Below are 14,584 nucleotides of genomic sequence, written 5' to 3' on the forward strand. Positions count from 1 at the left end.
ACCAATAGAAATAGGAATCTTAGCAATCAGATAATTTTGGCAGCAATTAATACAAATCATGTAGTGGATAACCTTTGTTTACATATATAAAGATGTTTTCTAAAAATCAGACTTATATAGACACAATTTTTACTGATATAGTGTGTAGGTTATTTGTTCATTTTCCTCTTCCTTATGCATGATATCATGTTGTACATAAGCATAAATAATCAGGCTTCTTTATGATTCCTAACATCCTGTACACTGAAAAATAGAGCAATAAACTATATAATGACCTGCAACAGGCACAGGAAGTAATTGGACAATCCACAAATTTAACCATATCTGAACTATAATGATAGCCCATACAAGGGTGACAAAGTAGACATCACTGGTTTTTTTCTTTCTAAGAAATGTTCCCATCTCAGCTCTTTGTCTGTTCATAGTAGGAGATGGGGAGGATGCAGAAGAAGAAGATGAAACCGGACCGGTAGGCTCTCCATCATTTGAGATTTCTATAAATGGAACAAAATCATATACTTGATTAATTTTGACTAAATTCCATTATGGGCAACTGGTCAACCTATTCCACTTTTACGTTTTGAAAACATATATACATGTTATTCAAATAATAAAATAAAAGAATTCTGGTATTATGCTATACAAATCATAAAACATAAATTTCTATTAGGTGTAGTAGACTAGCATAGTATTAGCATTTATAAACACCAAGCTTTTAATATTTGGCCTTATCTTTACTTGATATGTTCTGTTTTGTCTTCTGTCAAACAAAAAGACTAAGAATATCAATTAACAAATATTTCTGTATAGTGGTAGTAATATTGCTTAACATCAGATAATCTGGCATTTAGATCTGTTTATGCCACTAACAATGAAACTTTAAGCAAATTTCACAATTTTCCTGGGTTTCAATCTCTTCATTAGTAAAATAAAAAGGGTGGCCAAAATTATTTCTAAGGTTCTATCATTCTGTGATTTTAGTTAAAGTAAACAAATTACTATACTTATAAAACATTTATTAATGGTTAAAAATGTCAATTTATCACATATAAATTTTCAAGTGGCTTATTCATTTCTTTAGAACATATGAATTTCTAAGTAGAATATATTGTAATCCTGTTGTTAAGTCTTATCTTCCAAACCATAGTGATAAGAATGTTTGGCTGAAGTACTAATCAGGACTATGAACTTTTGACAAATCTGCCTCCAATATAAATGGAATCCCTAAAGATCTCACAGTTTCCCATATAACATTATATAGGTTTTTTTCTTAAACTTAATTTTAACTAATTATTTTTAAGAGATAAAGGACCATAAAAATTTAATATAAAATTATTAAAAGTTTTCTTAAATTTAATACCTGTCATATCCCTTAGGACAAAGAGTGAAATATAATTAATTTTTTAAAATCAGCATTAAATTATAAAAAAGCTTAATTAATTTTCAGATCATAGAATAAAACCATGCCTTATTTGAATGTCTGGTTAGGGAAAATCTTTTTGGATAGAAGGATGTTTGTAATACTTTCACTTGTAACAATATTTTTACCATCTTTACACTTAAACTACTTAGAAATTTGAATTTTTTTACTCAAAGTCCAGATTTTTTTTTCTTTTTACTCCAACCCTACTTTATGCAACTTAAACTACTTAGAAATTTGAATTTTTTTACTCAAAATCCAGATTTTTTTTTTCTTTTTACTCCAACCCTACTTTATGCAAAGCTTTGTGTTACTGAGAATAAAAAATGAAATGGCAATAATTTCTATCCTCATGGAGCTTCAACTTTACTCGAGAGTAGGGAAACATATAATGTATATGCATATAAGTAGGTATAAAGATATTATAAAAGGGAGAAAGTAATAACAAATGGAGGAGTCAATTATTTTCAGATGTTGGAGACTCCATATGTAAAGACATGAAAAGATTTAATATTCCTATGGGATACAGTATTCATTTGAACGGTCTTAGGGAGATTCTGAAGATGACCCGGCAAGATAAGATGCCAAAAATTGAGATCCTTTCTCAAACTAAACTGCCAACATTCCAACTCTACTGTGGAGAGCACTGGACTGGCCCCATTGTTCAAATGCCAAATTTAGCTTTGCCAAAAATACAATTTTATGGAAAATTCACACAGGGCAAGTGATCAAATAGTGATCAGAAGAAGCAGTACAAAGATACTTCTAGGTCTCTCTTAAGAACTTTAGAACATGGGAAACCCTGGCACAGGACACCCAACATGGCGTGCCTTCATTAAAGAAGGTGTTGTCCTCCACAGAGAAGGGAAGGGTCCTCAGAAGAAACTCTGAAATGTGCAAATTTAAAGAATCCACCCCAAATGCTCATATTGTCTGATTCCAAGCTCATATTGTCTGAAAAGTCAGAGCTGGACACTCTGTAACTTGACTCTACAAAGTGATGTCATTTTCGTCCTCTTCAAAGGATCAACCACTATTCTGATCACCTGAGTTACTCTCTTTTTATATTCTATGTTTTTTAATGATAATGGACCCTTCTTTCTATAGCCATGGAGGCCGCTGTGTAGGCTTTGGGGTCAGAGTTGTCTGGCCCTGTATAGCCCTTCTGCTAGTGCTCTGAAGGCTATAATCGGCTCCCAAATGCCTCAAAACTCTAATTCTCCCTCATAAGTACTTAGGTCTAGTCTACAGAGAAAAACACAAGTAGAAATATCAACAGAGTTCTGGATAAAGGAACCAGCACATATCTGTCTAAGCCCAGGAAGCAGAAATTATGATGTTGCCAAAGCTCTAAGTGAACCATTAGGGAAACTCGCTGTAATTAAGAATCAACAGAATCACTGGCTTCACAGAAGTATCAACAGTAAAATCCCCTTCCCCACTCTAAAAGAAAGATAGGTAAAGAGAAGACATCCATAGCAGATAATGGGATATGGGTGATGGAAGGGAGGGGAAAATGATGGAAAAAATCAAGAGTGAACAGATAAAAAGGAGTTAAAAAAGGGGGGGGGGGGGGAGTAGAGAGAATCCAAGGAAATGGGCAATTACAAAACAATAGAAAAAAAGACAGATGAGAGGGAAAAATCTCTGAGACAGAAAGAAAAGATAGCAAAGAAAATTTCAGAATTTATCTATTAAACTTTTTTTAACAAGACAAAATAAAAAAGGAAAAGAGCAAAAATGAAGAAAAAGAGAAAAAAAGGAAAAGAAGCCATAAAAGAGGAGGGGAGGGGGTGACTAGATAAGAATGTAGATATGGAACAAAAGAATGGATATGCAAATATTCATCTATCCATCCATTAAGATTACGACTAAGAAAAAAAAAATTTTAAATGGAAAAATAAGAAGAAAAGTCAAGATAGTTTATAAATTCCATACACATGATCACAAGATGTTATAAGTTTATGTTGTATTCTTACACAATTCAATCACCTGTGGGTTGCTGGGCTGAATTATGTTCTTCCTGACCTGGTTCGTATCCTGTAATGGATATGGCAAATGTGGCCAATGTAGAAGCAGCAATAGAAATCACCTGACCAGGTAATTCTGTTCCTATAAAATAAATACATTGCTTGAAAAAAAGGAAAGGTTGTTTCAAATTAGAAATATTTTAAATGTGTTCTTACTGTTTTAAATTAAACTTTACACCAAAACAATGGATATTAACATACAAATTCCAATAGAGAGGTTTAAGAGTTTACATATCTAGAAATTATATATTTAAAAAATTCAATTGAAAATACAATAAAATATCGCTATGTTTTAATTTATGTGGACTGCACACTAAGATATTTAACAAATGGCATTGTTTTAATGACATACTGTTCTATTAGATATTAGTTGCATTATTTCAGCCCTGATGCCTCCTGGTAGAAGCCCGGCTTACTTTAGGCCACAAGGCCAGAAACCAGAAGGCATCAAAATATAAACCCAATCCCACAGAAATTTTGCACTTAAATGATGATAAAGTCATAAAGGAAACCAATCAATAGATCAGAGATAGAAAGAGAAGCCATTCTCCTGCTCCAGGTCCCATTTTGTCACAGTGTTTCCTAATTTGTCCCAATGTTAAAAATTTTTACTGTGCTTTTTTCTTGGCATTTATCCCATTCCTGCTCCCTCTGCTTCATTCATTCCATAAGATTTATTAGTTGTATTCCACATTGCTATTAGTTGTATTCCACATTGCTATTAGTACCACTATATATTTGTGAAATTTCATTACAATCAAACCTTATCATAATATCAAAAAACTTTGCTAAATTTTTTTTAGTCAGTGATCCAAGACACATTCCTATCTAAAGTAAAGCTGTAAACAATCTTGCTTCACAACTGACTGAAAACAATAGAAAATTCTTTGGTTGAAAGTTTTTTCTACACTAGGAGACTAAAAGCATACCATAACAGCATCAGATGCCTCACTAGCAAAAGAGCATTCTTAGGGCATTCTAATCTAATTCGTTCAATCAATAAGCATTCGTTAAGGGTTTTGTTTAAGATGCCAGACACTTCTCTCTTCAAGGAACTTACTTTCTAATAGAGAGGCAACAAATAAAAAAAATACATATAAAACACATAAAGAGGAACTGAGGAATAAAGTATAAATTAACATTAGAAAGTACAAATAAACTACGTATAAGATAAACCAGAAATAATCAATAGAGGAAAGGCACTAGAATTTAGGATTACCAGGCTTCTTTTCAGAAAAGAGATTTAAAAATTTCTAAAGCCTTTTTAAACTTTTTTTAGAACACTTGACACATATAGTTTTTAACTAAAGACCAAAGAGTTTACCTCAGAATTCCATTTGGACTTCATTTCAAGGTGCCAGGTATTTGAGAGTACCTATTGTCTATTTAACCTGACATTACTAATACATGAATGTTTGACTATTTTTGAACACGTTAATAACTTTGGACATAGATGAATGGCTAAATGGAAGTATCATCTTACAAAGATTAAATGGCTTGGGATCTTGAAAAAACTAAAATCACAAATGAAACATAAAGTTTGAGAGATTGAAGCAAAGTACCAGATTCAAAATGATATAACCTTTTTTGTAATCCAGGTAAAAACTTTCTGCTCAAAGAATAACCTACACTTAAAAGGACTAGAAAAGTGTGGGCCAGAACTGTCTTAAAGGAAGAATAATATCTTTTTAAAAAAAGAGTTAGATTTGGAATAAGGAAGCCCTACATTTAAATCCTCCCACTGACAATCTACTACTTGTGTAATCATGGATAAGATCCATCCTTTCTGTAAGCTGCATTTTCCTTATCTCTAAGATAGGGATGCTGTTTATAATGCTCACTCTAAAGGTTAGTTGTGAGTTCAAATGAAAAATTGTATATAAAATACTTGGCAAATCTTTTTTTTTAATTATAGTTTTTTATTGACAAAACATATACATGGGTAATTTTTCAACATTAACCCCTGCAAAAACTTCTGTTCCAACTTTCCCCCTCCTTCCCTCCACCCCCTCCCCTAGATGGCAAGTAGTCCTATACATATTAAATATGTTTAAGTTTATGTTAAATACAATATATGTATACACATTTATACAGTTGTCTTGCTACACAAGAAAAATCAGATTTAGAAAGAAGGTAAGAATAATCTGGGAAGTAAAACAAAAAAGCAAGCAAATAATAACAAAAAGAGTGTAAATACTATGTTGTGGTCCACACTCATTTCGCGAGTGTGCTTTCACTGTGTATAGCTGGTTCTATTCATTACTGATAATTGGAACTGATTTGGATCCTCACATTGGTGAAGAGAGCCACGTCCATCAGAATTTATCCTCATATAGTATTGTTGTTGAAGTGTATAATGATCTCCTGGTTCTGCTCATTTCACTTAGCATCAGTTCATGTAAGTCTCTCCAGGCCTTTCTGAAATCATCCTGCTGGTCATTTCTTACAGAATTATAATATTCCATAACATTCATATACCATAATTTATTAAGCCATTCTCCAATTGATGGGCATCCATTCAATTTCTAGTTTCTAACCACTGCAAAAAGGGCTGCCACAAACATTCTTGCACATACAGGTCCCTTTCCCTTTAAGATCTCTTTGGAATATAAGCCCAGTAGTAACACTGCTGGATCAAAGGGTATGCACAGTTTGACAACTTTTTGAGCATAGTTCCAAATTGCTCTCCAGAATGGTTGGATTCGTTCACAATTCCACCAACAATGTATCAATGTCCCAATTTTCCCACATCCCCTCCAACATTCATCACTATCTTTTCCTATCATCTTAGCCAATCTGACAGGTGTGTAGTAGTATCTCAGAGTTATCTTAATTTGCATTTCTCTGATCAATAATGATTTGGAACACCTCTTCATATGAGTAGAAATAGTTTCAATTTTATCATCTGAAACTGTCTGTTCATATCCTCTGACCATTTATCAATTGGAGAATGGCTTGATTTCTTATAAATTAGTCAATTCTCTATATATTTGGAAATGAGGCCTTTATCAGAACCTTTAACTGTAAAGATGTTTTCCCCGTTTACTGCTTCCCTTCTAATCTTGTTTGCATTAGTTTTGTTTGTATAAAAGCTTTTTAATTTGTTATAATCAAAATTTTCTATTTTGTGATCAATAATGATCTCTAGTTCTTTGGTCACAAATTCCTTCTTCTGAAAGGTAAAATATCTTATGTTCTTCTAATTTATTTATAATCTCATTCTTTATGCCTAGATCATGAATCCATTTTGATCTTATCTTGGTGTACTATGTTAAGTGTGGGTCAATCTAAAAACCATTACATTGAATTCCCAATCCCTATATTTATGCCCACCTGCATTTTTGATTTCCTTCACAAACTAATTGTACAATATTTCAGAGTCTCATTCTTTTTGTACAGCAAAATAACGTTTTGGTCATGTATACTTATTGTGTATCTAATTTAAATTTTAATGTATTTAACATCTACTGGTCATCCTGCCATCTAGGGGAGGGGGTGGGGGGTAAGAGGTGAAAAATTGGAACAAGAGGTTTGACAATTGTTAATGCTGTAAAGTTACCCATGCATATAACCTGTAAATAAAAGGCTATTAAATTAAAAAAAAAAAGTGTGGGTCAATGCCTAGTTTCTGCCATACTAATTTCCAATTTTCCCATCAGTTTTTGTCAAGTGAATTCTTATCCTAAAAGTTGGGATCTTTGGGTTTGTCAAACACTAGATTGCTATAGTTATTGACTATTTTGTCCTGTGAACCTAACCTATTCCACTGATCAGCTAGTCTATTTCTTAGTCAATACCAAATGGTTTTTGTGCCCGCTGCTTTATAATATAGTTTTAGATCAGGTATAGCTAGGTCACCTTCATTTGATTTTTTTTTTCATTGCTTTCCTTGAAATTCTTAATCTTTTGTTCTTCCATATGAATTTTGTTATTTTTTCTAGGTCATTAAAAGTTTCTTGGGAGTCTGATTGGTATAGCACTAAATAAATAGATTAGTTTAGGTAGTATTAGGTAGTAATTCTTCTTTATTATATTCGCTCAACCTATCCAAGAATACTTAATATTTTTCCAATTGTTTAGATCTGACTTTATTTTTGTGGAAATTTTTTGTAGTTTTGCTCATATAGTTCCTGACTTTCCCTTGGCAGATAGATTTCCAAATATTTTATACTATTGACAATTATTTTAAATGGAGTTTCTCTTTGTATCTCTTGCTGTTGGGTTTTGTTAGTGATGTATAAGAATGCTGATGATTTATGTGGATTTATTTTGTATCCTGCAACTTTGCTAAAGTTGTGGATTATTTCTAATAGCTTTTTAGTAGAATCTCTGGGGTTCTCTAAGTATACTAACATATCATCAGCAAAGAGTGATAATTTGGTTTCCTCATTACCTACTCTAATTCCTTTAATCTCTTTCTCAACTCTTATTGCCAAATACAGCATTTTTAATACAATATTGAATAGTAATGGTGATAGTGAGCAACCTTGTTTCACTCCTGATCTTATTGGGAATGGTTCCAGTTTATCCCCATTACATATGATGCTTACTAATAGTTTTAAATAGATGGTACTGACTATTTTAAGGAAAAGTCCATTTATTCCTATACTCTCAAGTGTTTTTAATAGGAATGGATGTTGAATTTTATCAAATGCTTTTTCTGCATCTATTGAGATGATTATATGTTTTTTGTTAATTTGGTTATTGATATAATCAATTATGCTAATAGTTTTCCTAATATTGAGCCAGGCCTGCATTCCTGGTATAAATCCTACTTGGTCATAGTGTGTTATCCTGGGGACAATTTTCTGTAATTTTTTTGCTAATATTTTATTTAAGATTTTTGCATCAATATTCATTAGGGAGATTGGTCTATAATTTTCTTTTTCTGTTTTCGTCCTACCTGGTTTAAGTATCAGTACCATAGGTGTGTCATAAAAGGAATTTGGTAGGACTCCTTCAAATAGTTTATATAGCATTGGAGTTAATTGTTCTTTAAATGTTTGGTAGAATTCACATGTAAATCCATCTGGTCCTGAGGATTTTTTTCTTAGGGAGTTGATTAATAGTTCTTTTTTTTTTCTAAAGTGGGACTATTTACCCAATCTAGTTCTTACTCTGTTAATCTGGGCAACCTATATTTTTGAAGATATTCACCCATTTCATTTAAGTTATCAAATTTATTGGCATAAAGTTGGGCAAAGTTAACTCCTAATTACTGCTCTAATTTCCTCTTCATTAGTGGAAAGTTCTCTCTTCATTTTTAAGACTAACAATTCGATTTTCCTTTTTCTAATCAAATTTAGCAAGGGTTTATCTATTTTGTTGGTTTTTTCATAGAACCAACTCTTAGTTTTATTTATTAATTCAATAGTTTTTTTTACTTTCAATTTTATTAATCTCTCCTTTTATTTTTAGAATTTTAAGTTTAGTGTTTGATTAGGGGTTTTTAATTTGCTCCTTTTCTAGCTTTCTTAACCTCCCCCTGCACAGGCGTGTGTGAGCAAAAACAGACCTTTTTTGCTGAATTTCAAGATTATTTTCTGTTGGTAATGTGTTGTACTCCCAATATTTGTAGGTTCTGACAGTCAAGCACTAATTCAGAGGTTGAATTTCGTAAATAGTGTGAGAAAAGCAGGAAAGCTCAGAAAAATGTGCGTGTCCTCTCTGCCATCTTGGCTCCGCCCCACCTTGGCAAATCTTAAAGTGGTATATAAATGTTTGTTACTAATAACATGTTATAAAATAGGGGACTAATAAAAACCAAAAAGCTCAACTCAACATTTACTTTATGAAACTATCAATTTACTTAAAAAATAAAACCCTGTGCTTAAGAACTGGAAACTGAGTGGATGCCCATCAGTTCAGGAATGGCTGAATAAGTTACAGTATATGAATGTAATGGACTATTATCGTTTTATAAGAAATGATAAGCAGGCTGATTTAAAAAAAATCTGGAAAAACTAATGAACTGATGCTGAGAGAAGGGAGTAGAACCAAATGAAGATTTTATACAGCAAGATTATATGATGATCAATTGTGATGGACTTGGCTCATTTGAGGTGATATAGCCAATTCCAATAGACTTGTGATGGAAAATGACATTGTCATCCAAAGAGAAGACTATGGAGACTGAATGTGAATCACAACATAGTATTTTCACCTTTTTGTTGTTGTTGTTTGCTTGTTTTTTTCTTTCTCATTTTTCCCCGTTTTATCTGATTTTTCTTGTGTAGCATGATAAATGTGGGAATATGTTTAGAAGAATTACACGTTTAACCTATATTAGATTGCTGTCTGGGGGAGGCGGAAGGTGAGGAAGGAGGGAGAAAAATTTGAAACACAAGGTTTTTTAGGGGTGAGTGTTGAAAGATATTTTTGCATGTATTTTGAAAATAAAAAGCTATTATAAAAAACCAAAAAAATCTATATTTATTTATTACTACTCAGAATAATGCAATTATTGCGATAAGCAGTAGAACTGACTTAAGAATAACAGTTCATTAATGATTTGCCATGGAGAAGAGTAATGGGACATAATGACCCCTACATTCCTACACCTTTGGGTATGAGCTCCCAAGAATTTTTGTGACAGTAGCAAAGAGATCACTAATAGTCATGAGACTGTGGTACTATTTAGTTAATGACTAGGAAAATATGAAAGAAAATTCAGGCAGAGTATTAGAAAATCATTCCCTAATTTTTCCATGCCAAGATTAACTGTATTTTTTGTTTATAGACTTTTCCTACTACTACTGCTTTTCCTTTTATTTTGGAGTGCTTTCTATTTTTAATCGATTTTTTAAATGTACAGAAACCCATTCTTCCTCCCTCCCACTCTTTACCCCACTAGAAAAAACCAAAAGCAAAATCTTTGTAACAAATATAGTTAGGCAAAACAGATTTGCTATTGGCTGTGTCAAAAACAATTTGTTTCATTCTGTATACTGAATCCACATGTCTATATTAGGATGTGGATGGCACACTTAATCATCATTTTTTGTTTTTACAGTGATAATTATTGTACATATTATTTTCTTGGTGTTGATGATTCAATTTTTCATAATTTTATACATCTTCAGAATTACTCATTTTTATAATATTGTTATCATAAGTTGTACTGGTTTTGCCAAATCCACTCTGCACCAGTTCAAAGTTTTTCCATGTCTCTACAAAATCATCCTCCCCTGCTTCCACAATTTTTTATCGCAAAATATTTTCCATCACATTTATATACCACAATTTGTTAAGCCATTCTCTAGCTGATGGACAGTTTCCAATTTTTTGTCAAAACAAAAAGAGCTGCTATAAAAATTTTTATACATTTTATACATTTGGGACCTTTTCATCTCTGATACCTTTGAGATATACCTACCAGAGTATAATGGAGTCAAAGGGAATGTTGTTGCCCTAGTTATTTTTTGTAATTTCAATTGCTTTCCATTACCTGGTCCATCAGCAGGGCATTAATGTTTTCCTACGACCCCTCCAAAATTTATCATTTTTCTTTCTTTTTTTTGGTATTTTTTGCCAATATAATGGTGTGAGGTAAACCTCAGATCTGCCATTGTGTGCATTTCTCTAAGACTTTACAAATCAAATAAGAGTGAGGAAAAGTTGGGGAAAAAAATAAGAGCAATATAAGAAAATAAAGAAAATTATGAAAAGTCAACCAACCTTAAATAGAGGATCAAAAACTTAAGGAAGAAAAAAGTTTTCTTGAAAACTAGAATTAGGCAAGAAGAAGCTAATGACATTCTATGACACCAAGAAATGATAAAATAAAAAAAATGAAAAAAGAAAAGACAAAGTTAACTATCTCATCAGAAAAACAAATAATTTGTTGAACAGATAGAAGAGAAATAATATAGGAATAGTTGGACTACCTGAAAATTATGATAAAAAAAGAATCTTAATACAATGTTACAAGAAATTATCAAAGAAAATTGCCCTGAAATTCTAGAACAAGAAGGCAAAGCAGAAATAGAAAAAACCCACTGATCACCATTTGAGAGATACAAGGAAGAAAACTTACAGGAATATCATAGTTAAGTTTCAAAGCTCCCAAATTAAGGAGAAAATACTGGAAGCAACAAGAAAAAACAATTTAAACATCATGGAACTACAATAAGGATTACAGAAGACCTATTAGCTACTACATTGAAGAACTGAAGGTTTCAGAACACTATATTCTATAAAGTAAAAGAGTTGGGGTTGTGACAAAGAATAACTTACCCAGAAAAGTTAATTATAATTCTGAATGGAAAAAAAAAAGCTATTCAAAAATTGAAAGATTTTTATATATTTGTGACAAAAACTTCAGAACTTAATGGAAAATTAAATATAAAATATCCAGGAGAAATATAAGGTAAATATCAAAGACCAATTATAGGGGACTCAGTAGGTAAAACTGTTTACTTCTTAGATGTAAAAATATTAGCAATATTCTTATGACTGTTATCATTATTTGGGCTGTTGGAAAGAAAAATTGGGATTAAGCTGTGTATGATGGGGTGATTCTAAAAAAAAAACTTTTTAGGGAAATATAAAAAATATTATTTCATATAAGTGAGACATAAAAAGAAAAATTGACATAGAAGGTAGTGGGAGAAGAATATTTAAATAGTGTTAAAACCTTAGCTAAAACTTTCAAATGATTCAATGAGATTACAACATATATAATTATATCTATAAACAAAAAGAGAAAGAGGAAGGAGAGAAGAAAAGGGGGTGAAGGGAGAGAGGCATAAAGGTCTTCTAAATTCAAAAAGAAATAAGAAGACAAAGGTATAGTCTTGGGGAGAAAGGATAAGGAAGGGACTTTGGGTAGGCTAAGGAAAAGGAAGGCAAAGTAGCAGGTAGAAGTAAAGCCAAAGAATAAGGATGGACAGGATAATTACAATAAAAAGGATAGTGAGGAAAAATAGGCAGGAGGAAAATTCACAAGTAATTGTAAATTAGAATGTGAATGGAATGAATTTATTCCTAAAACTTTAACAATAGCAGAGCAGAAATTTAATTTCAACAATATGTTGCTTTCAGGAAATACTATAATGAGAGATACATACAAAGATAAAATAAAAAGAGTGGGACTTAATTAGGTTAAAAAAAAAGCAAGCATAAAAAATGTCTGTGGCAGCCCTCTTTGTAGAGGCTAGAAACTGGAAACTAAGTGGATGCCCATCAACTGGAGAATGGCTGAATAAATTGTGGTATGTGAATGTTATGAAATATTATTTTCTGTAAGAAATAACCAACAGGATGATTTCAGAGAGGCCTGGAGAGACTTATATGAACTGATGCTGAGTGAAAAGAGCAGGACAAGAAGATCATTACATACTTACATGATGATCAATTCTGATGAACCTGGCTCTCTTCAACAATAAGATGAACCAAATCAGTTCCAATTGTTCAATAATGAAGACAAGCAGCTACATCCAGTGAAAGAACTATGGGAAATGAGTGTGAACTACAACATAGCATTTCCACTCCTGTTTTTGTCTACTTGCATTTTTGTTTTCCTTCCCAGGTTATTTTTACCTTATTTCTAAATCTGTCTTTTCTTGTGCAGCAAGATAACTGTATAAATATGTATACATATGTTGTATTTAACATATACTTTAATATATTTAACATGTATTGGTCTATCTGCCATCTGGGGGAAGAGGTGGGGGGAAGGAGGGGAAAAATTGGTACAGAAGGTTTTGCAATTGTCAATGCTGAAAAATTACCCATGCATATATCTTGTAAATAAAAAGCTATAATAAAAAATAAGTTAAAAAATAAATTTAAAAAAAGCAAGCATAGTAATCATGATCTTAAATAAGTTGGAAGTAATATCTAAATAGCTTGTTCATGCATAAAGTCTATAAATTTTTAGGTGAAACACGTGCAAATATTCTAAACACATTTCTATATTCATCATGCTGTACAAAAAAAAATAGATCAAAAGGAAAAAAAAAAAGAGAGAGAAAACAAGCAAACAAAAAAAAAAAGAAAAAAAATTCAATCTCCATAATTCTCCCTCTGGATGTGGATGACTCCCTTGATCATAAATCTATTGGAATAGCCTTGAATCATTTCTTTATTTAAAAGAGCCAAGTCCATCACAATTGTTGCTGTGTACAATGACCTCCTGGTTCTGCTCATTTCATTTAGCATGAGTTCATGTCTCTCCAGGTCTCTCTGAAATCATCCTGCTGGTCATTTCTTACAGAACAATAATATTCCATAACATTCTTACACCATAACTTATTCAGCCATTCTCCAACTGATGGGCATCTACTCAGTTTCCAATTTCTTGCTACTACAAAAAAAAAAGAGCTGGACAGTTTGATAGCCCTTTCAGCATAGTTCCAAATTGCTCTTCAGAATTGTTGGATCATTTCACAATTCTACCAACAACATATTAATATCTTTAATTTCTTCATCTGAAAATTGTCCATTCATATTCTTTGACCATTTATCAATTAGAGAATGGCTTGCATTCTTATAAATTTGAGTCAATTCTCTATATATTTTAGAAAAAAGACCTTTATCAGAATCCTTTGATTTAAAAAAAAATGTCCCCAGTTTTCTGCTCCCCTTCTAAATCTCGGTTGCATTGGTTTTATTTGGACAAAACCTTTTTAATTTAATATAATTAAAATTATCCATTTTGCATTTCATAATGGTCTCTATCACTTCTTTGGCCATAAATTCCTTCCTTCTCCACAGATTTGAGAGGTAAACTCTCCTTTTTTCTTCTAATTTCTTTATAGTATACTAACTCTTTATGTTTAAATCATGAACCCATTATGACCTTATTTTAGCATAGGGTGTTTGGTGTTGGTCAATCACAGTTTCTATTATATTATTTTCTAATTTCTCCAACAATTTTTGTCAAACAGTGAGTTCTTATCCCAGAAGCTGGAATCTAGTGTTTATCAAACACTAGATTACTATAGTCATTATGTCTTGTCAATTCCACTGATGAAGTACTCTATTACTTAGCCAACACCAAATGGTTTTGATGATCACTGCTTTATAATATAATTTTAGGTCTGGTACAGGCAAGTCACCTTCCATTGCATTTTTTTCCATTAATTCCCTTGGTATTCTTGACCTTTTGTTCTTCCAGATGAATTCTGTTATT

At 31.9% G+C, this 14,584-nt stretch overlaps 1 protein-coding gene across 2 annotated transcripts in view; it reads right to left on the reverse strand.

Moving 5' to 3' along the window:
• Nucleotides 1-14,584, reverse strand: part of TMEM245 (transmembrane protein 245) — a 94,287-nt gene that overhangs the window by 67,530 nt on the left and 12,173 nt on the right. For both annotated transcript variants that reach the window (XM_031945555.1, XM_031945554.1), the window contains exons 4-5: nt 3,413-3,532; nt 276-494 (exon numbers count right to left, since the gene is read on the reverse strand). In XM_031945555.1, coding sequence (XP_031801415.1) covers nt 276-494; nt 3,413-3,532 — 339 coding nt within the window. The remainder of the gene's footprint in view (nt 1-275; nt 495-3,412; nt 3,533-14,584) is intronic.

Source organism: Sarcophilus harrisii, chromosome 1 (assembly GCF_902635505.1).
Source record: "Sarcophilus harrisii chromosome 1, mSarHar1.11, whole genome shotgun sequence".
NCBI lineage: Eukaryota > Metazoa > Chordata > Mammalia > Dasyuromorphia > Dasyuridae > Sarcophilus > Sarcophilus harrisii.